Consider the following 23,422-nt stretch of genomic DNA (forward strand, 5'->3'; position numbering starts at 1 on the left):
CTTTGTATGACTCATGTTAGCCAATTTGTATAACTCATGTCAGCCACTTTGTATGACTCATGTTAGCCACTTTGTATAACTCATGTCAGCCACTTTGTATGACTCATGTTAGCCACTTTGTATGACTCATGTCAGCCACTTTGTATGACCCATGTCAGCCACTTTGCATGACTCATGTCAGCCACTTTGTATGACTCATGTCAGCCGCTTTGTATGACTCATGTCAGCCACTTTGTATGACTCATGTTAGCCACTTTGTATGACTCATGTTAGCCACTTTATATAACTCATGTCAGCCACTTTGTATGACTCATGTTAGCCACTTTGTATGACTCATGTTAGCCACTTTGTATGACTCATGTTAGCCACTTTCTATGACTCATGTTAGCCACTTTGTATGACTCATGTCAGCCACTTTGTATGACTCATGTTAGCCACTTTGTATGACTCATGTCAGCCACTTTGTATGACTCATGTCAGCCACTTTGTATGACTCATGTTAGCCACTTTGTATAACTCATGTCAGCCACTTTGTATGACTCATGTTAGCCACTTTGTATGACTCATGTTAGCCACTTTGTATGGCTCATGTTAGCCACTTTGTATGACTCATGTCAGCCACTTTGTATGACTCATGTTAGCCACTTTGTATAACTCATGTCAGCCACTTTGTATGACTCATGTTAGCCACTTTGTATGACTCATGTTAGCCACTTTGTATGACTCATGTTAGCCACTTTCTATGACTCATGTTAGCCACTTTGTATGACTCATGTCAGCCACTTTGTATGACTCATGTTAGCCACTTTGTATGACTCATGTCAGCCACTTTGTATGACTCATGTTAGCCACTTTGTATAACTCATGTCAGCCACTTTGTATGACTCATGTCAGCCACTTTGTATGACTCATGTTAGCCACTTTGTGTGACTCATGTTAGCCACTTTGTATGACTCATGTCAGCCACTCTGCATGAGTCATGTTAGCCACTTTGTATGACTCATGTCAGCCACTTTGTACGACTCATGTTAGCCACTTTGTATAACTCATGTCAGCCACTTTGTATAACTCATGTCAGCCACTTTGTATGACTCATGTTAGCCACTTTGTATGACTCATGTTAGCCACTTTGTATGACTCATGTCAGCCACTTTGTATGACTCACGTTAGCCACTTTTTATGACTCATGTTAGCCACTTTGTATGACTCATGTTAGCCAATTTGTATAACTCATGTCAGCCACTTTGTATGACTCATGTTAGCCACTTTGTATGACTCATGTTAGCCACTTTGTATAACTCATGTCAGCCACTTTGTATGACTCATGTCAGCCACTTTGTATGACTCATGTCAGCCACTTTGTATGACTCATGTCAGCCACTTTGTATGACTCATGTCAGCCACTTTGTATGACTCATGTCAGCCGCTTTGTATGACTCATGTCAGCCACTTTGTATGACTCATGTTAGCCACTTTGTATGACTCATGTTAGCCACTTTATATAACTCATGTCAACCACTTTGTATGACTCATGTTAGCCACTTTGTATGACTCATGTTAGCCACTTTGTATGACTCATGTTAGCCACTTTCTATGACTCATGTTAGCCACTTTGTATGACTCATGTCAGCCACTTTGTATGACTCATGTTAGCCACTTTGTATGACTCATGTCAGCCACTTTGTATGACTCATGTTAGCCACTTTGTATAACTCATGTCAGCCACTTTGTATGACTCATGTCAGCCACTTTGTATGACTCATGTTAGCCACTTTGTGTGACTCATGTTAGCCACTTTGTATGACTCATGTCAGCCACTCTGCATGAGTCATGTTAGCCACTTTGTATGACTCATGTCAGCCACTTTGTACGACTCATGTTAGCCACTTTGTATAACTCATGTCAGCCACTTTGTATGACTCATGTCAGCCACTTTGTATGACTCATGTTAGCCACTTTGTATGACTCATGTTAGCCACTTTGTATGACTCATGCAAGCCACTTTGTATGACTCATGTCAGCCACTTTGTATGACTCATGTTAGCCACTTTTTATGACTCATGTTAGCCACTTTGTATGACTCATGTTAGCCAATTTGTATAACTCATGTCAGCCACTTTGTATGACTCATGTTAGCCACTTTGTATGACTCATGTTAGCCACTTTGTGTAACTCATGTCAGCCACTTTGTATGACTCATGTCAGCCACTTTGTATGACTCATGTCAGCCACTTTGTATGACCCATGTCAGCCACTTTGCATGACTCATGTCAGCCACTTTGTATGACTCATGTCAGCCGCTTTGTATGACTCATGTCAGCCACTTTGTATGACTCATGTTAGCCACTTTGTATGACTCATGTTAGCCACTTTATATAACTCATGTCAGCCACTTTGTATGACTCATGTTAGCCACTTTGTATGACTCATGTTAGCCACTTTGTATGACTCATGTTAGCCACTTTGTATGACTCATGTTAGCCACTTTGTATGACTCATGTCAGCCACTTTGTATGACTCATGTTAGCCACTTTGTATGACTCATGTCAGCCACTTTGTATGACTCATGTTAGCCACTTTGTATAACTCATGTCAGCCACTTTGTATGACTCATGTCAGCCACTTTGTATGACTCATGTTAGCCACTTTGTGTGACTCATGTTAGCCACTTTGTATGACTCATGTCAGCCACTCTGCATGACTCATGTTAGCCACTTTGTATGACTCATGTCAGCCACTTTGTACGACTCATGTTAGCCACTTTGTATAACTCATGTCAGCCACTTTGTATGACTCATGTCAGCCACTTTGTATGACTCATGTTAGCCACTTTGTATGACTCATGCCAGCCACTTTGTATGACTCATGTCAGCCACTTTGTATGACTCATGTTAGCCACTTTGTATGACTCATGTTAGCCACTTTGTATGACTCATGTTAGCCACTTTGTATGACTCATGTTAGCCACTTTGTATGACTCATGTTAGCCACTTTGTATGACTCATGTTAGCCACTTTGTATGACTCATATTAGCCACATTGTATGACTCATGTTAGCCACTTTGTATAACTCATGTTAGCCACTTTGTATGACTCATGTTAGCCACTTTGTATAACTCATGTTAGCCACTTTGTATGACTCATGTCAGCCAATTTGTATGACTCATGTTAGCCACTTTGTATGACTCATGTTAGCCACTTTGTATAACTCATGTTAGCCACTTTGTATGACTCATGTCAGCCACTTTGTATGACTCATGTTAGCCACTTTGTGTGACTCATGTCAGCCACTTTGTAAGACCCATGTTAGCCACTTTGTATGACTCATGTCAGCCACTTTGTATAACTCATGTCAGCTACTTTGTATGACTCATGTTAGCCACTTTGTATGACTCATGTTAGCCACTTTGTATGACTCACGTTAACCACTTTGTATGACCCATGTCAGCCACTTTGTGTGACTCATGTCAGCCACTTTGTATGATTCATGTTAGCCACTTTGTATGACTCATGTCAACCACTTTGTATGACTCATGTTAGCCACTTTGTATGACTCATGTCAGCCACTTTGTATGACTCATGTTAGCCACTTTGTATGACTCATGTTAGCCACTTTGTATGACTCATGTTAGCCACTTTGTATGACTCATGTTAGCCACTTTGTATGACTCATGTTAGCCACTTTGTATGACTCATGTCAGCCACTTTGTATGACTCACGTCAACCACTTTGTATGACTCATGTTAACCACTTTGTATGACTCATGTTAACCACTTTGTATGACTCATGTTAGCCACTTTGTATGACTCATGTTAGCCACTTTGTATGACTCATGTTAGCCTCTTTGTATGACTCATGTTAGCCACTTTGTATGACTCATGTTAGCCTCTTTGTTTGACACATGTCAGCTACTTTGTATGACTTATGTCATCCACTTTGTATGACTAATGTCAGCCACTTTGTATGACTCATGTTAGCCTCTTTGTTTGACACATGTCAGCTACTTTGTATGACTTATGTCAGCCACTTTTTAAAACTGTCAAGATATTCACCACAATAAAGTGAACAAGCAAACATACGGAAGACGGCACATATTGTGTCTATACTGAAGAAAGTTAAGATCATTAAACTATACTGAAGAAAGTTAAGAATGAAGACCATTAAAGTATTGGCGGGTTTTTGCCAAGAAGTGTTGTAAAATTATTGAAAAAACATTTAGAAAAAAGTGTATTGACCACCTGGTAAACAATGTGGTTTTCAGTCTGCACATTCATTATTATTAAATTATTGTGGAAAAGACTGGATGGACACATTGTATTTACCAAGACTTTTGTGAAGTTTTGACAGAGTTTCCAATGAGAGACTAATTTGGAAACTGCAGAATACAGGAGGAACCAAAGATAAATTATTGGGGCACGCACAGATCCTTGTGGCACCCCACTTGTCATGTCTCCCCTTGCAGATATTTCTCCTATTATAACTGTTCGCATTTTTCTATCATACAAAAATTAAAATGCGAAGAGTTGTAATAGAAAAAGTGTATGCACGGGAGTATGTGACGAGCGGGGTGCCACAATGATCTGTACTTGACCCAATAATGTTTTAATTTATAAATTTACCACAATGAAAAATATACGAATATATGTGCATATGATGTACAAAATGTTTGTAATAATAATAATGAAAACCACTTTAAATCCTTACAAGAGGATCTGGATAAACTGAACAAACGGAATCAACACTGATGTACTGGACACATCGACTCCCGGCTGAGGGACTGATTACCTCAAACTACGCATCTTCCACCTTCCTCTGCAGTGAACTGAAAAAGTCAATGGGTGGCGAAACGTTCCCTAAATATTGCATAAGTGTCTCAATTACCAATAAGAAATATGATGAAAGATTAAACATATTAAAGTTGGCCAAGTTGAGTGAGAGTAGAAGACGTGATGACTACATAATTGACGTGATGACTGCATAATTGACGTGATGACTGCATAATTGACGTGATGACTGCATAATTGACGTGATGACTGCATAATTGACGTGATGACTACATAATTGACGTGATGACTGCATAATTGACGTGATGACTGCATAATTGACGTGATAACTGCATAATTGACGTGATGACTACATAATTGACGTGATGACTACATAATTGACGTGATGACTACATAATTGACGTGATGACTGCATAATTGACGTGATGACTGCATAATTGACGTGATGACTACATAATTGACGTGATGACTGCATAATTGACGTGATGACTGCATAATTGACGTGATGACTACATAATTGACGTGATGACTGCATAATTGACGTGATGACTGCATAATTGACGTGATGACTACATAATTGACGTGATGACTGCATAATTGACGTGATGACTGCATAATTGACGTGATGACTGCATAATTGACGTGATGACTACACAATTGACGTGATGACTGCATAATTGACGTGATGACTGCATAATTGACGTGATGACTGCATAATTGACGTGATGACTACATAATTGACGTGATGACTACATAATTGACGTGATGACTACATAATTGACGTGATGACTACATAATTGACGTGATGACTACATAATTGACGTGATGACTACATAATTGACGTGATGACTACATAATTGACGTGATGACTACATAATTGACGTGATGACTACATAATTGACGTGATGACTACATAATTGACGTGATGACTACATAATTGACGTGATGACTACATAATTGACGTGATGACTACATAATTGACGTGATGACTACATAATTGACGTGATGACTACATAATTGACGTGATGACTACATAATTGACGTGATGACTACATAATTGACGTGATGACTGCATAATTGACGTGATGACTGCATAATTGACGTGATGACTGAATAATTGACGTGATGACTACATAATTGACGTGATGACTGCATAATTGACGTGATGACTGCATAATTGACGTGATGACTACATAATTGACGTGATGACTACATAATTGACGTGATGACTACATAATTGACGTGATGACTGCATAATTGACGTGATGACTACATAATTGACGTGATGACTACATAATTGACGTGATGACTGCATAATTGACGTGATGACTGCATAATTGACGTGATGACTGCATAATTAACGTGATGACTACATAAGATACGTGATGACTGCATAATTGACGTGATGACTGCATAATTGACGTGATGACTACATAATTGACGTGATGACTACATAATTGACGTGATGACTACATAATTGACGTGATGACTGCATAATTGACGTGATGACTACATAATTGACGTGATGACTGAATAATTGACGTGATGATTACATAATTGACGTGATGACTGCATAATTGACGTGATGACTGCATAATTGACGTGATGACTACATAATTGACGTGATGACTACATAATTGACGTGATGACTACATAATTGACGTGATGACTGCATAATTGACGTGATGACTACATAATTGACGTGATGACTACATAATTGACGTGATGACTGCATAATTGACGTGATAACTGCATAATTGACGTGATGACTGAATAATTGACGTGATGACTACATAAGAGACGTGATGACTGCATAATTGACGTGATGACTGCATAATTGACGTGATGACTACATAATTGACGTGATGACTGCATAACTGCATAATTGACGTGATGACTGCATAATTGACGTGATGACTACATAAGAGACGTGATGACTGCATAATTGACGTGATGACTGCATAATTGACGTGATGACTACATAAGAGACGTGATGACTGCATAATTGACGTGATGACTACATAAATGAAGTGATGACTACATAATTGACGTGATGACTGCATAACTGACGTGATGACTACATAAATGACGTGATGACTACATAATTGACGTGATGACTACATAATTGACGTGATGACTACATAATTGACGTGATGACTACATAATTGACGTGATGACTGCATAATTGACGTGATGACTGCATAATTGACGTGATGACTACATAATTGACGTGATGACTACATAATTGACGTGATGACTGCATAATTGACGTGATGACTACATAATTGACGTGATGACTACATAATTGACGTGATGACTACATAATTGACGTGATGACTACATAATTGACGTGATGACTACATAATTGACATGATGACTACATAATTGACGTGATGACTGCATAATTGACGTGATGACTGCATAATTGACGTGATGACTGCATAATTGACGTGATGACTGCATAATTGACGTGATGACTGCATAATTGACGTGATGACTGCATAATTGACGTGATGACTACATAATTGACGTGATGACTACATAAGAGACGTGATGACTGCATAATTGACGTGATGATTACATAAGAGACGTGATGACTGCATAATTGACGTGATGACTGTATAATTGACGTGATGACTACATAAGAGACGTGATGACTGCATAACTGACGTGATGATTACATAAAAATGACGTGATTACATAATTGACGTGATCTGGAGTTTATCTGGAGAGAGTTCCGGGGGTCAACGCCCCCGCGGCCCGGTCTGTGACCAGGCCTCCTTAGGTCAGTGTCCCAGGATGCGACCCACACCAGTCGACTAACACCCAGGTACCCATTTTACTGATGGGGAACATAGACAACAGGTGGAAAGAAACACGTCCAATGTTTCTAATCTGGCTGGGAATCGAACCCAGGCCCTCGCCGTGTGAAGCGAGAGCGTTAACCACCAGGCCACCAGAGCCAGACTACATAATTGACGTGATGACTACATAATTGACGTGATGACTACATAATTGACGTGATGACTACATAATTGACGTGATGACTACATAATTGACGTGATGACTACATAATTGACGTGATGACTACATAATTGACGTGATGACTACATAAATGACGTGATGACTACATAATTGACGTGATGACTACATAATTGACGTGATGACTACATAATTGACGTGATGACTACACAAGAGACGTGATGACTACATAATTGACGTGATGACTACATAATTGACGTGATGACTACACAAGAGACGTGATGACTACATAATTGACGTGATGACTACATAATTGACGTGATGACTACATAATTGACGTGATGACTACATAATTGACGTGATGACTACATAATTGACGTGATGACTACATAATTGACGTGATGACTACATAATTGACGTGATGACTACATAATTGACGTGATGACTACATAATTGACGTGATGACTACATAAGAGACGTGATGACCACACAAGAGACGTGATGACCACACAAGAGACGTGATGACTACACAAGAGACGTGATGATTACATAAGAGACGTGATGACTACACAAGAGAAGTGATGACTACATAAGAGACGTGATGACCACACAAGAGACGTGATGACCACACAAGAGACGTGATGACTACACAAGAGACGTGATGACCACACAAGAGACGTGATGACTATATAAGAGACGTGATGACCTCACAAGAGACGTGATGACTACACAAGAGACGTGATGACTACACAAGAGACGTGATGACTACACAAGAGACGTGATGACTAAATAAGAGACGTGATAACCACATAAGAGACATGATAACCACACAAGAGACGTGATAACGACACAAGAGACGTGATAACCACACGAGACGTGATAACCACACAAGAGACGTGATAACCACACAAGAGACGTGATGACTACACAAGAGACGTGATGACTAAATAAGAGACGTGATAACCACATAAGAGACATGATAACCACACAAGAGAGACATGATAACCACACAAGAGACGTGATAACCACACAAGAGACGTGATAACCACACACAAGAGACGTGATAACCACACAAGAAACATGATAACCACACAAGAGACATGATAACCACACAAGAGACGTGATAACCACACAAGAGACGTGATGACTAAATAAGAGACGTGATAACCACATAAGAGACATGATAACCACACAAGAGAGACATGATAACCACACAAGAGACATGATAACCACACAAGAGACGTGATAACCACACAAGAGACATGATAACCACACAAGAGACGTGATAACCACACAAGAGACGTGATAACCACACAAGAGACGTGATAACCACACAAGAGACGTGATAACCACACAAGAGACGTGATAACCACACAACAGACGTGATAACCACACAAGAGACGTGATAACCACACAAGAGACGTGATAACCACACAAGAGACGTGATAACCACACAAGAGACGTGATAACCACACAAGAGACGTGATAACCACACAAGAGACGTGATAACCACACAAGAGACGTGATAACCACACAAGAGACGTGATAACCACACAAGAGACGTGATAACCACAGATAAGGTCTTGAAAGAGAAGATAATAGATGCAACAGGGATAGCAAGAAGACACAGTTGTAAACTGAGGAAAAAGTGGAGTGGAAAGGATAAGAGAAAGTGGTTGACTACGGGGATACCTCTCTGGGTCGCTGTGCGATGCGGGAGAGGTATCCCCGTATTGCATAACCCAAGCCACCTCTACCTCAATGTACGCGACTGGAATAGTTCAGAGTGCGGCATAAGTTGATGATGCAGTTAAATATTAGCACTGAAGATCTGAAGGGAATCAGAAGAAGCAATAACAAGTCAGCACATGGAAACTAGTATCCAAATTATTTAATAACAATTGTAAATAAAGACACAGACTAAATCTAATTCAAAGCTTTCAGAGAGAACATAGAGACCAGAATTCTAAAATAAACAAACACGTTAAGTTTGAAGCCGCTCAGAAGATGCATTATTACGTTCTCAGCATGGAAGACTTGAAGATAATCAGATGCGACACTCAGAGATAACATCTTCAGAAAAAAACCGAACTGGGACCTACACACACCAAAGTCAATCCAAAATTTTCTCTAGGAATACAGACCAGGTTCTAACAATGTTCATGAGGACTTAAACATCAGCACATTGTTTACCTCCAGGATAACATCAACATTGTTTACCTCCAGGATAACATCAACATTGTTTACCTCCAGGATAACATCATTGTTTACCTCCAGGATAACATCAACATTGTTTACCTCCAGGATAACACAATCATTGTTTACCTCCAGGATAACACCAACATTGTTTACCTCCAGGATAACACCAACATTGTTTACCTCCAGGATAACATCAACATTGTTTACCTCCAGGATAACATCAACATTGTTTACCTCCAGGATAACATCATTGTTTACCTCCAGGATAACATCAACATTGTTTACCTCCAGGATAACATCATTGTTTACCTCCAGGATAACATCAACATTGTTTACCTCCAGGATAACATCATTGTTTACCTCCAGGATAACATCAACATTGTTTACCTCCAGGATAACATCAACATTGTTTACCTCCAGGATAACACAATCATTGTTTACCTCCAGGATAACACCAACATTGTTTACCTCCAGGATAACATCAAAATTGTTTACCTCCAGGATAACACCAACATTGTTTACCTCCAGGATAACATCAACATTGTTTACCTCCAGGATAACACAATCATTGTTTACCTCCAGGATAACATCAACATTGTTTACCTCCAGGATAACATCAACATTGTTTACCTCCAGGATAACATCAACATTGTTTACCTCCAGGATAACATCATTGTTTACCTTCAGGATAACATCAACATTGTTTACCTCCAGGATAACATCATTGTTTACCTCCAGGATAACATCAACATTATTTACCTCCAGGATAACACCAACATTGTTTACCTCCAGGATAACATCAACATTGTTTACCTCCAGGATAACATCAACATTGTTTACCTCCAGGATAACATCAACATTGTTTACCTCCAGGATAACATCAACATTGTTTACCTCCAGGATAACATCAACATTGTTTACCTCCAGGAAAACACCAATATTGTTTACCTCAAGGATAACATCATTGTTTACCTCCAGGATAACATCATTGTTTACCTCCAGGATAACATCAACATTATTTGCCTCCAGGATAACACCAACATTGTTTACCTCCAGGATAACATCAACATTGTTTACCTCCAGGATAACATCAACATTGTTTACCTCCAGGATAACACCAACATTGTTTACCTCCAGGATAACATCATTGTTTACCTGCAGGATAGCATCATTGTTTACCTGCAGGATAACATCATTGTTTACCTTCAGGATAACATCATTGTTTACCTCCAGGATAACATCAACACTGTTTACCTCCAGGATAACATCATTGTTTACCTCCAGGATAACATCATTGTTTACGTCCAGGATAACATCAACATTGTTTACCTCCAGGATATCAACATTGTTTCCCTCCAGGATAACATCATTGTTTACCTCCAGGATAACATCAACACTGTTTACCTCCAGGATAACATCATTGTTTACCTCCAGGATAACATCAACATTGTTTACCTTCAGGATAACATCATTGTTTACCTCCAGGATAACATCAACATTGTTTACCTCCAGGATAACATCATTGTTTACCTCCAGGATAACGTCATTGTTTACCTCCAGGATAACATCATTGTTTACCTTCAGGATAACATCAACATTGTTTACCTCCAGGATAACATCATTGTTTAACTCCAGGATAACATCATTGTTTACCTCCAGGATAACATCATTGTTTACCTCCAGGATAACATCATTGTTTACCTCCAAGATAACATCAACACTGTTTACCTCCAGGATAACATCATTGTTTACCTCCAGGATAACATCATTGTTTACCTCCAGGATAACATCAACACTGTTTACCTCCAGGATAACATCAACATTGTTTATCTCCAGGATAACATCATTGTTTACCTCCAGGATAACATCAACATTGTTTACCTCCAGGATAACACCAACATTGTTTACCTCCAGGATAACATCATTGTTTACCTCCAGGATAACATCAACATTGTTTACATCCAGGATAACATCAACATTGTTTACCACCAGGATAACATCATTGTTTACCTCCAGGATAACATCATTGTTTACCTTCAGGATAACATCATTGTTTGCCTCCAGGATAACACCAACATTGTTTACCTCCAGGATAACATCAACATTGTTTACCTCCAGGATAACATCATTGTTTACCTTCAGGATAACATCATTGTTTGCCTCCAGGATAACATCAACATTGTTTACCTCCAGGATAACACCAACATTGTTTACCTCCAGGATAACATCATTGTTTACCTCCAGGATAACATCATTGTTTACCTTCAGGATAACATCAACACTGTTTACCTCCAGGATAACATCATTGTTTACCTTCAGGATAATATCAACACTGGTTACCTCCAGGATAAGATCAACATTGTTTACCTCCAGGATAACATCAACACTGTTTACCTCCAGGATAACATCATTGTTTACCTCCAGGATAACATCATTGTTTACCTTCAGGATAACATCATTGTTTACCTCCAGGATAACATCAACATTGTTTACCTCCAGGATAACATCATTGTTTACCTCCAGGATAACATCATTGTTTACCTCCAGGATAACATCATTGTTTACCTCCAGGATAACACCAATACTGTTTACCTCCAGGATAACATCATTGTTTACCTCCAGGATAACATCATTGTTTACCTCCAGGATAACATCAACATTGTTTACCTCCAGGATAACATCATTGTTTTCCTCCAGGATAACATCAACATTGTTTACCTCCAGGATAACATCATTGTTTACCTCCAGGATAACACCAACATTGTTTACCTCCAGGATAACATCATTGTTTACCTCCAGGATAACATCAACATTGTTTACCTCCAGGATAACATCAACATTGTTTACCACCAGGATAACATCATTGTTTACCTCCAGGATAACATCAACATTGTTTACCTCCAGGATAACATCAACATTGTTTACCTCCAGGATAACATCAACATTGTTTACCTCCAGGATAACATCAACATTGTTTACCTCCAGGATAACATCATTGTTTACCTCCAGGATAACATCAACATTGTTTACCTCCAGGATAACATCATTGTTTACCTCCATGATAACATCAACATTGTTTACCTTCAGGATAACATCATTGTTTACCTCCAGGATAACATCAACACTGTTTACCTCCAGGATAACATCATTGTTTACCTCCAGGATAACATCATTGTTTACGTCCAGGATAACATCAACATTGTTTACCTCCAGGATATCAACATTGTTTCCCTCCAGGATAACATCATTGTTTACCTCCAGGATAACATCAACACTGTTTACCTCCAGGATAACATCATTGTTTACCTCCAGGATAACATCAACATTGTTTACCTTCAGGATAACATCATTGTTTACCTCCAGGATAACATCAACATTGTTTACCTCCAGGATAACATCATTGTTTACCTCCAGGATAACGTCATTGTTTACCTCCAGGATAACATCATTGTTTACCTTCAGGATAACATCAACATTGTTTACCTCCAGGATAACATCATTGTTTAACTCAAGGATAACATCATTGTTTACCTCCAGGATAACATCATTGTTTACCTCCAGGATAACATCATTGTTTACCTCCAGGATAACATCATTGTTTACCTCCAGGATAACATCAACACTGTTTACCTCCAGGATAACATCATTGTTTACCTCCAGGATAACATCATTGTTTACCTCCAGGATAACATCAACACTGTTTACCTCCAGGATAACATCATTGTTTACTTCCAGGATAACATCATTGTTTACCTCCAGGATAACATCAACATTGTTTATCTCCAGGATAACATCATTGTTTACCTCCAGGATAACATCAACATTGTTTACCTCCAGGATAACACCAACATTGTTTACCTCCAGGATAACATCATTGTTTACCTCCAGGATAACATCAACATTGTTTACATCCAGGATAACATCAACATTGTTTACCACCAGGATAACATCATTGTTTACCTCCAGGATAACATCATTGTTTACCTTCAGGATAACACCAACATTGTTTACCTCCAGGATAACATCAACATTGTTTACCTCCAGGATAACATCATTGTTTACCTTCAGGATAACATCATTGTTTGCCTCCAGGATAACATCAACATTGTTTACCTCCAGGATAACACCAACATTGTTTACCTCCAAAATAACATCATTGTTTACCTCCAGGATAACATCATTGTTTACCTTCAGGATAACATCAACACTGTTTACCTCCAGGATAACATCATTGTTTACCTTCAGGATAATATCAACACTGGTTACCTCCAGGATAAGATCAACATTGTTTACCTCCAGGATAACATCAACACTGTTTACCTCCAGGATAACATCATTGTTTACCTCCAGGATAACATCATTGTTTACCTTCAGGATAACATCATTGTTTACCTCCAGGATAACATCAACATTGTTTACCTCCAGGATAACATCATTGTTTACCTCCAGGATAACATCATTGTTTACCTCCAGGATAACATCATTGTTTACCTCCAGGATAACATCAACACTGTTTACCTCCAGGATAACATCATTCAGGTTTATCCAGGATAAACATTGTTTACCTCCAGGATAACATCAACATTGTTTACCTCCAGGATAACATCATTGTTTAACTCAAGGATAACATCATTGTTTACCTCCAGGATAACATCATTGTTTACCTCCAGGATAACATCATTGTTTACCTCCAGGATAACATCATTGTTTACCTCCAGGATAACATCAACATTGTTTACCACCAGGATAACATCATTGTTTACCTCCAGGATAACATCAACATTGTTTACCTCCAGGATAACATCATTGTTTACCTCCATGATAACATCAACATTGTTTACCTCCAGGATAACATCATTGTTTACCTCCATGATAACATCAACATTGTTTACCTCCAGGATAACATCATTGTTTACCTCCAGGATAACATCATTGTTTACCTCCAGGATAACATCAACATTGTTTACCTCCAGGATAACATCATTGTTTACCTCCAGGATAACATCATTGTTTGCCTTCAGGATAACATCATTGTTTACCTCCAGGATAACGTCATTGTTTACCTTCAGGATAACATCATTGTTTACCTCCAGGATAACATCAACATTGTTTACCTCCAGGATAACATCAACATTGTTTACCTCCAGGATAACATCATTGTTTACCTCCAGGATAACATCAACATTGTTTACCTCCAGGATAACATCAACATTGTTTACCTCCAGGATAACATCAACATTGTTTACCTCCAGGATAACATCAACATTGTTTACCTCCAGGATAACACCAACATTGTTTACCTCCAGGATAACATCAACATTGTTTACCTCCAGGATAACATCAACATTGTTTACCTCCAGGATAACATCAACATTGTTTACCTCCAGGATAACATCAACATTGTTTACCTCCAGGATAACATCAACATTGTTTACCTCCAGGATAACATCAACATTGTTTACCTCCAGGATAACATCAACATTGTTTACCTCCAGGATAACACCAACATTGTTTACCTCCAGGATAACATCAACATTGTTTACCTCCAGGATAACATCAACATTGTTTACCTCCAGGATAACATCAACATTGTTTAACCTCCAGGATAACATCAACATTGTTTACCTCCAGGATAACATCATTGTTTACCTCCAGGATAACATCAACATTGTTTACCTCCAGAATAACACCAACATTGTTTACCTCCAGGATAACATCAATATTGTTTTCCTCCAGGATAACATCAACACTGTTTACCTCCAGGATAACATCAACATTGTTTACATCGAGGATAACATCAACATTGTTTACCTCCAGGATAACATCAACATTGTTTACCTCCAGGATAACATCAACATTGTTTACCTCCAGGATAACATCAACATTGTTTACCTCCAGGATAACATCAACATTGTTTACCTCCAGGATAACATCAACATTGTTTACCTCCAGGATAACATCAACATTGTTTACCTCCAGGATAACATCAACATTGTTTACCTCCAGGATAACATCAACATTGTTTACCTCCAGGATAACATCAACATTGTTTACCTCCAGGATAACATCAACATTGTTTACCTCCAGGATAACATCAACATTGTTTACCTCCAGGATAACATCAACATTGTTTACCTCCAGGATAACATCAACATTGTTTACCTCCAGGATAACATCAACATTGTTTACCTCCAGGATAACATCAACATTGTTTACCTCCAGGATAACATCAACATTGTTTACCTCCAGGATAACATCAACATTGTTTACCTCCAGGATAACATCAACATTGTTTACCTCCAGGATAACATCAACATTGTTTACCTCCAGGATAACATCAACATTGTTTACCTCCAGGATAACATCAACATACCTCCAGGATAACATCAACATACCTCCAGGATAACATCAACATACCTCCAGGTTTACCTCCAGGATAACATCAACATTGTTTACCTCCAGGATAACATCAACATTGTTTACCTCCAGGATAACATCAACATTGTTTACTTCCAGGATAACATCAACATTGTATACCTCCAGGATAACATCAACAATAAAAGTTCAAAACCGACCACAGTATTGTACAGTCCAACAAAACTTCAGCCTACACAGCCTAAGCCCATCAAACATTCCAGCCATTAAAAAAGACATGTATACTTCAGGACATTTATTACAGGAAACGTTTCGCCCCGAGTGACTTCTTTATTAAGAGTGAAGAATTTACTCGTGGCGAAACGTTTCCTGTAATAAACATCCTGAAGTGTACGTAAGTGTCTGGTTCCATGTACTTCATAATCAGCATCAGCCGCTGAAGACTGATACCTTCACAATGGTTATGATGTAATCAATGGAAAGCACTAAACCCGTAGGAGTCATATAGTGTCCGTGGAATGTGAGATATACAAATTTACCAGAAGCTGAAGATTAAGACACATGTCCAATAGTTGGGTATCTTTATTGTTGGAACGTTACGCCTACACAGTAGGCTGCTTCAGTCAAATACAGAGATGCAACAGGTATAGTAGTGAAATAAAGATACCCAACTGTTTCACATGTGTCTTAATCAGCAAGTGTACACATAGTTCTGTACACCAGGAACACTACTACTGTACACGAACACACACACAAGTCTCACCAGCTCTGACGGTGACGGTCCTGGAGACGATCCGGCCTACGGAAGAAGAAGCCAGACACCTGTAAGAGGAGGCGTGAACATCCTGCCTGTAGGAGCGAGGACTGAAGGGCAGGAAGATGAGGGAGCCATTGGGCAAGATCTCCCTCACCCCCACCACTGTGGTGGCTGGCTGTAACCCGGCCTCCCCTACCACCCACGACACCTGTCAGGGAGAACAAACACACCTCTGTTAATATCACCTAATATCACTATCATCACTTGTGTAAACATCTGGTAGTCACTATCATCACTTGTGTAAACATCTGGTAGTCACTATCAACACTTGTGTAAACATCTGGTAATCACTATCAACACTTGTGTAAACATCTGGTAGTTACTATCAACACTTGTGTAAACATCTGGTAGTCACTATCAACACTTGTGTAAACATCTGGTAGTCACTATCAAGAGCTGTGTAAACATCTGGTAGTCACTATCAACACTTGTGTAAACATCTGGTAGTCACTATCAACACTTGTGTAAACATCTGGTAGTTACTATCAACACTTGTGTAAACATCTGGTAGTTACTATCAACACTTGTGTAAACATCTGGTAGTTACTATCAACACTTGTGTAAACATCTGGTAGTCACTATCAACACTTGTGTAAACATCTGGTAGTCACTATCAACACTTGTGTAAACATCTGGTAGTTACTATCAACACTTGTGTAAACATCTGGTAGTCACTATCAACACTTGTGTAAACATCTGGCAGTCACTATCAACACTTGTGTAAACATCTGGTAGTCACTATCAACACTTTTGTAAACATCTGGTAGTTACTATCAACACTTGTGTAAACATCTGGTAGTCACTATCAACACTTGTGTAAACATCTGGTAGTCACTATCAAGAGCTGTGTAAACATCTGGTAGTTACTATCAACACTTGTGTAAACATCTGGTAGTCACTATCAACACTTTTGTAAACATCTGGTAGTTACTATCAACACTTGTGTAAACATCTGGTAGTTACTATCAACACTTGTGTAAACATCTGGTAGTTACTATCAACACTTGTGTAAACATCTGGTAGTCACTATCAACACTTGTGTAAACATCTGGTAGTCACTATCAACACTTGTGTAAACTTCTGGTAGTCACTATCAACACTTGTGTAAACATCTGGTAGTCACTATCAAGAGCTGTGTAAACATCTGGTGGTTACTAACAACACTTGTGTAAACATCTGGTAGTTACTAACAACACTTGTGTAAACATCTGGTGGTTACTAACAACACTTGTGTAAACATCTGGTAGTTACTATCAACACTTGTGTAAACATCTGGTGGTTCCTAACAACACTTGTGTAAACATCTGGTAGTTACTATCAACACTTGTGTAAACATCTGGTAGTGACTATCAACACTTGTGTAAACATCTGGTAGTCACTATCAACACTTGTGTAAACATCTGGTAGTCACTATCAACACTTGTGTAAACATCTGGTAGTCACTATCAACACTTATGTAAACATCTGGTAGTCACTATCAACACTGGCTGTAGACTACGCTTGTTTCAGCAATATCTCAGACATCTGCTGGTAGCAACTTAACACTGTTAACACTGAGCATGATAAGTACTTCTGGAGTTCCAAGTAGTTTAAATGGACTCTGTGATTACAGTAAATTATCTTTGTATCTTTTTAACATCTCTGATTATCTCGTGCTTCGAATAAAACTTAATAATTCACGAAATCGTAATAAGACGACTGGTACATAATCCAGGGTACGGGTAGGGTTAGAACCCATGGTGAGTCATTAAACTTCTGAGTTTGTAACACAAGTGATTCGAACAGTGTTGCCACTGAGATGATTTCTCTTGAGTTGCAAGTCCTCACACTGACCAGATTTTGAGGGATTTATTGTGTTCTCTAAATGAGTCACCAGACACTATTATTCCAAGTTTTTCACATGTTCCTTATACCAAAGTTATTTTTCCTTGTTCTTGTTATTGTAAGAGATTGTCCCACTGTGTTCTCTTTCCAGTATTTTACTGACTTCATGTTTTACTTTCTGTTGTCCTCCGGCAGACATTGTTTATAAGCACTTGTAGTTAATCCACGTCTACTATCCTGGCAACTCTCACTCCTACATAGAAACGTTACCTTAAGCTTCAGTCTCCTGTGTCTGTTTGTGTATTGTTCCAGTCACAGTATTGTGCCTTCTTATTGTGTGTTGTAGTGTTGTGATGTACAGTTACTTGTAGTGTTGTGATGTACAGTTGTTACTTGTAGTGTTGTGATGTACAGTTGTTACTTGTAGTGTTGTGATGTACAGTTGTTACTTGTAGTGTTGTGATGTACAGTTGTTACTTGTAGTGTTGTGGTGTACAGTTGTTGTAGTGTTGTGATGTACAGCTGTTACTTGTAGTGTTGTGATGTACAGTTGTTACTTGTAGTGTTGTGATGTACAGTTGTTACTTGTAGTGTTGTGATGTACAGTTGTTACTTGTAGTGTTGTGATGTACAGTTGTTACTTGTACTGTTGTGATGTACAGTTGTTACTTGTAGTGTTGTGGTGTACAGTTGTTGTAGTGTTGTGATGTACAGTTGTTACTTGTAGTGTTGTGATGTACAGTTGTTACTTGTAGTGTTGTGATGTACAGTTGTTACTTGTAGTGTTGTGATGTACAGTTGTTGTAGTGTTGTGATGTACAGTTGTTACTTGTAGTGTTGTGATGTACAGTTGTTACTTGTAGTGTTGTGAAGTACAGTTGTTACTTGTAGTGTTGTGATGTACAGTTGTTGCTTGTAATGTTGTGATGTACAGTTGTTACTTGTAGTGTTGTGATGTACAGTTGTTACTTGTAGTGTTGTGATGTACAGTTGTTATTTGTAGTGTTGTGAAGTACAGTTGTTACTTGTAGTGTTGTGATGTACAGTTGTTACTTGTAATGTTGTGATGTACAGTTGTTACTTGTAGTGTTGTGATGTACAGTTGTTACTTGTAGTGTTGTGATGTACAGTTGTTACTTGTAGTGTTGTGATGTACAGTTGTTACTTGTAGTGTTGTGATGTACAGTTGTTACTTGTAGTGTTGTGATGTACAGTTGTTACTTGTACTGTTGTGATGTACAGTTGTTACTTGTAATGTTGTGATGTACAGTTGTTACTTGTACTGTTGTGATGTACAGTTGTTACTTGTAATGTTGTGATGTACAGTTGTTACTTGTACTGTTGTGATGTACAGTTGTTACTTGTAATGTTGTGATGTACAGTTGTTACTTGTAATGTTGTGATGTACAGTTGTTACTTGTACTGTTGTGATGTACAGTTGTTACTTGTACTGTTGTGATGTACAGTTGTTACTTGTAGTGTTGTGATGTACATTTGTTACTTGTAGTGTTGTGATGTACAGTTGTTACTTGTAGTGTTGTGATGTACAGTTGTTACTTGTAGTGTTGTGATGTACATTTCTTACTTGTAGTGTTGTGATGTACAGTTGTTACTTGTAGTGTTGTGATGTACAGTTGTTACTTGTAGTTTTGTGATGTACAGTTGTTACTTGTAGTGTGGTGATGTACAGTTGTTACTTGTAGTGTTGTGATGTACAGTTGTTACTTGTAGTGTTGTGATGTACAGTTGTTACTTGTACTGTTGTGATGTACAGTTGTTACTTGTAGTGTTGTGGTGTACAGTTGTTACTTGTAGTGTTGTGATGTACAGTTGTTACTTGTAGTGTTGTGATGTACAGTTGTTACTTGTACTGTTGTGATGTACAGTTGTTACTTGTAGTGTTGTGATGTACAGTTGTTGCTTGTAGTGTTGTGAAGTACAGTTGTTACTTGTAGTGTTGTGATGTACAGTTGTTACTTGTAGTGCTGTGAAGTACAGTTGTTACTTGTAGTGTTGTGATGTACAGTTGTTACTTGTAGTGTTGTGATGTACAGTTGTTACTTGTAGTGTTGTGATGTACAGTTGTTACTTGTAGTGTTGTGAAGTACAGTTGTTACTTGAAGTGTTGTGATGTACAGTTGTTACTTGTAGTGTTGTGATGTACAGTTGTTACTTGTAGTGTTGTGATGTACAGTTGTTACTTGTAGTGTTGTGATGTACAGTTGTTACTTGTAGTGTTGTGATGTACAGTTGTTACTTGTAGTGTTGTGAAGTACAGTTGTTACTTGAAGTGTTGTGATGTACAGTTGTTACTTGTAGTGTTGTGATGTACAGTTGTTACTTGTAGTGTTGTGATGTACAGTTGTTACTTGTAGTATTGTGATGTACAGTTGTTACTTGTAGTGTTGTGATGTACAGTTGTTACTTGTAGTGTTGTGATGTACAGTTGTTACTTGTAGTGTTCTGATGTACAGTTGTTACTTGTAGTGTTGTGATGTACAGTTGTTACTTGTAATGTTGTGATGTACAGTTGTTACTTGTAGTGTTGTGGTGTACAGTTGTTACTTGTAGTGTTGTGATGTACAGTTGTTACTTGTAGTGTTGTGATGTACAGTTGTTACTAGTAGTGTTGTGATGTACAGTTGTTACTTGTAGTGTTGTGATGTACAGTTGTTACTTGTACTGTTGTGATGTACAGTTGTTACTTGTAATGTTGTGATGTACAGTTGTTACTTGTACTGTTGTGATGTACAGTTGTTACTTGTAATGTTGTGATGTACAGTTGTTACTTGTACTGTTGTGATGTACAGTTGTTACTTGTAATGTTGTGATGTACAGTTGTTACTTGTAATGTTGTGATGTACAGTTGTTACTTGTACTGTTGTGATGTACAGTTGTTACTTGTACTGTTGTGATGTACAGTTGTTACTTGTAGTGTTGTGATGTACATTTGTTACTTGTAGTGTTGTGATGTACAGTTGTTACTTGTAGTGTTGTGATGTACAGTTGTTACTTGTAGTGTTGTGATGTACATTTCTTACTTGTAGTCTTGTGATGTACAGTTGTTACTTGTAGTGTTGTGATGTACAGTTGTTACTTGTAGTGTTGTGATGTACAGTTGTTACTTGTAGTGTTGTGATGTACAGTTGTTACTTGTACTGTGGTGATGTACAGTTGTTACTTGTAGTGTTGTGATGTACAGTTGTTACTTGTAGTGTTGTGATGTACAGTTGTTACTTGTACTGTTGTGATGTACAGTTGTTACTTGTAGTGTTGTGATGTACAGTTGTTACTTGTAGTGTTGTGATGTACAGTTGTTACTTGTAGTGTTGTGATGTACAGTTGTTACTTGTAGTGTTGTGATGTACAGTTGTTACTTGTAGTGTTGTGATGTACAGTTGTTACTTGTAATGTTGTGATGTACAGTTGTTACTTGTAGTGTTGTGATGCACAGTTGTTGCTTGTAGTGTTGTGATGTACAGTTGTTACTTGTAGTGTTGTGATGTACAGTTGTTACTTGTAGTGTTGTGATGTACAGTTGTTACTTGTAGTGTTGTGGTGTACAGTTGTTACTTGTAGTGTTGTGGTGTACAGTTGTTACTTGTAAAGTTGTGATGTACAGTTGTTACTTGTAGTGTTGTGATGTACAGTTGTTACTTGTAGTGTTGTGATGTACAGTTGTTACTTGTAGTGTTGTGATGTACAGTTGTTACTTGTAATGTTGTGATGTACAGTTGTTACTTGTAGTGTTGTGATGTACAGTTGTTACTTGTAGTGTTGTGAAGTACAGTTGTTACTTGTAATGTTGTGATGTACAGTTCTTACTTGTAGTGTTGTGATGTACAGTTGTTACTTGTAGTGTTGTGATGTACAGTTGTTACTTGTAATGTTGTGATGTACAGTTGTTACTTGTAGTGTTGTGATGTACAGTTGTTGCTTGTAGTGTTGTGAAGTACAGTTGTTACTTGTAGTGTTGTGATGTACAGTTGTTACTTGTAGTGTTGTGATGTACAGTTGTTACTTGTAGTGTTGTGATGTACAGTTGTTGCTTGTAGTGTTGTGATGTACAGTTGTTACTTGTAGTGTTGTGATGTACAGTTGTTACTTGTAGTGTTGTGATGTACAGTTGTTACTTGTAGTGTTGTGATGTACAGTTGTTACTTGTAGTGTTGTGGTGTACAGTTGTTACTTGTAGTGTTGTGATGTACAGTTGTTACTTGTAGTGTTGTGATGTACAGTTGTTACTTGTAGTGTTGTGGTGTACAGTTGTTACTTGTAGTGTTGTGATGTACAGTTGTTACTTGTAGTGTTGTGATGTACAGTTGTTACTTGTAATGTTGTAATGTACAGTTGTTACTTGTAATGTTGTGATGTACAGCTGTTACTTGTAGTGTTGTGATGTACAGTTGTTACTTGTAATGTTGTGATGTACAGTTGTTACT

The 23,422-nt window shown here is 38.3% G+C and overlaps 1 protein-coding gene across 1 annotated transcript in view; it reads right to left on the bottom strand.

Moving 5' to 3' along the window:
* Positions 1 to 23,422, bottom strand: part of LOC128687035 (cell adhesion molecule Dscam2-like) — an 817,703-nt gene that overhangs the window by 361,390 nt on the left and 432,891 nt on the right. The window contains exon 3 of the mRNA XM_070082408.1: positions 17,103 to 17,304. Coding sequence (XP_069938509.1) covers positions 17,103 to 17,304 — 202 coding nt within the window. The remainder of the gene's footprint in view (positions 1 to 17,102; positions 17,305 to 23,422) is intronic.

Source organism: Cherax quadricarinatus, chromosome 7, assembly GCF_038502225.1.
Source record: "Cherax quadricarinatus isolate ZL_2023a chromosome 7, ASM3850222v1, whole genome shotgun sequence".
Classification (NCBI taxonomy): Eukaryota; Metazoa; Arthropoda; class Malacostraca; order Decapoda; family Parastacidae; genus Cherax; species Cherax quadricarinatus.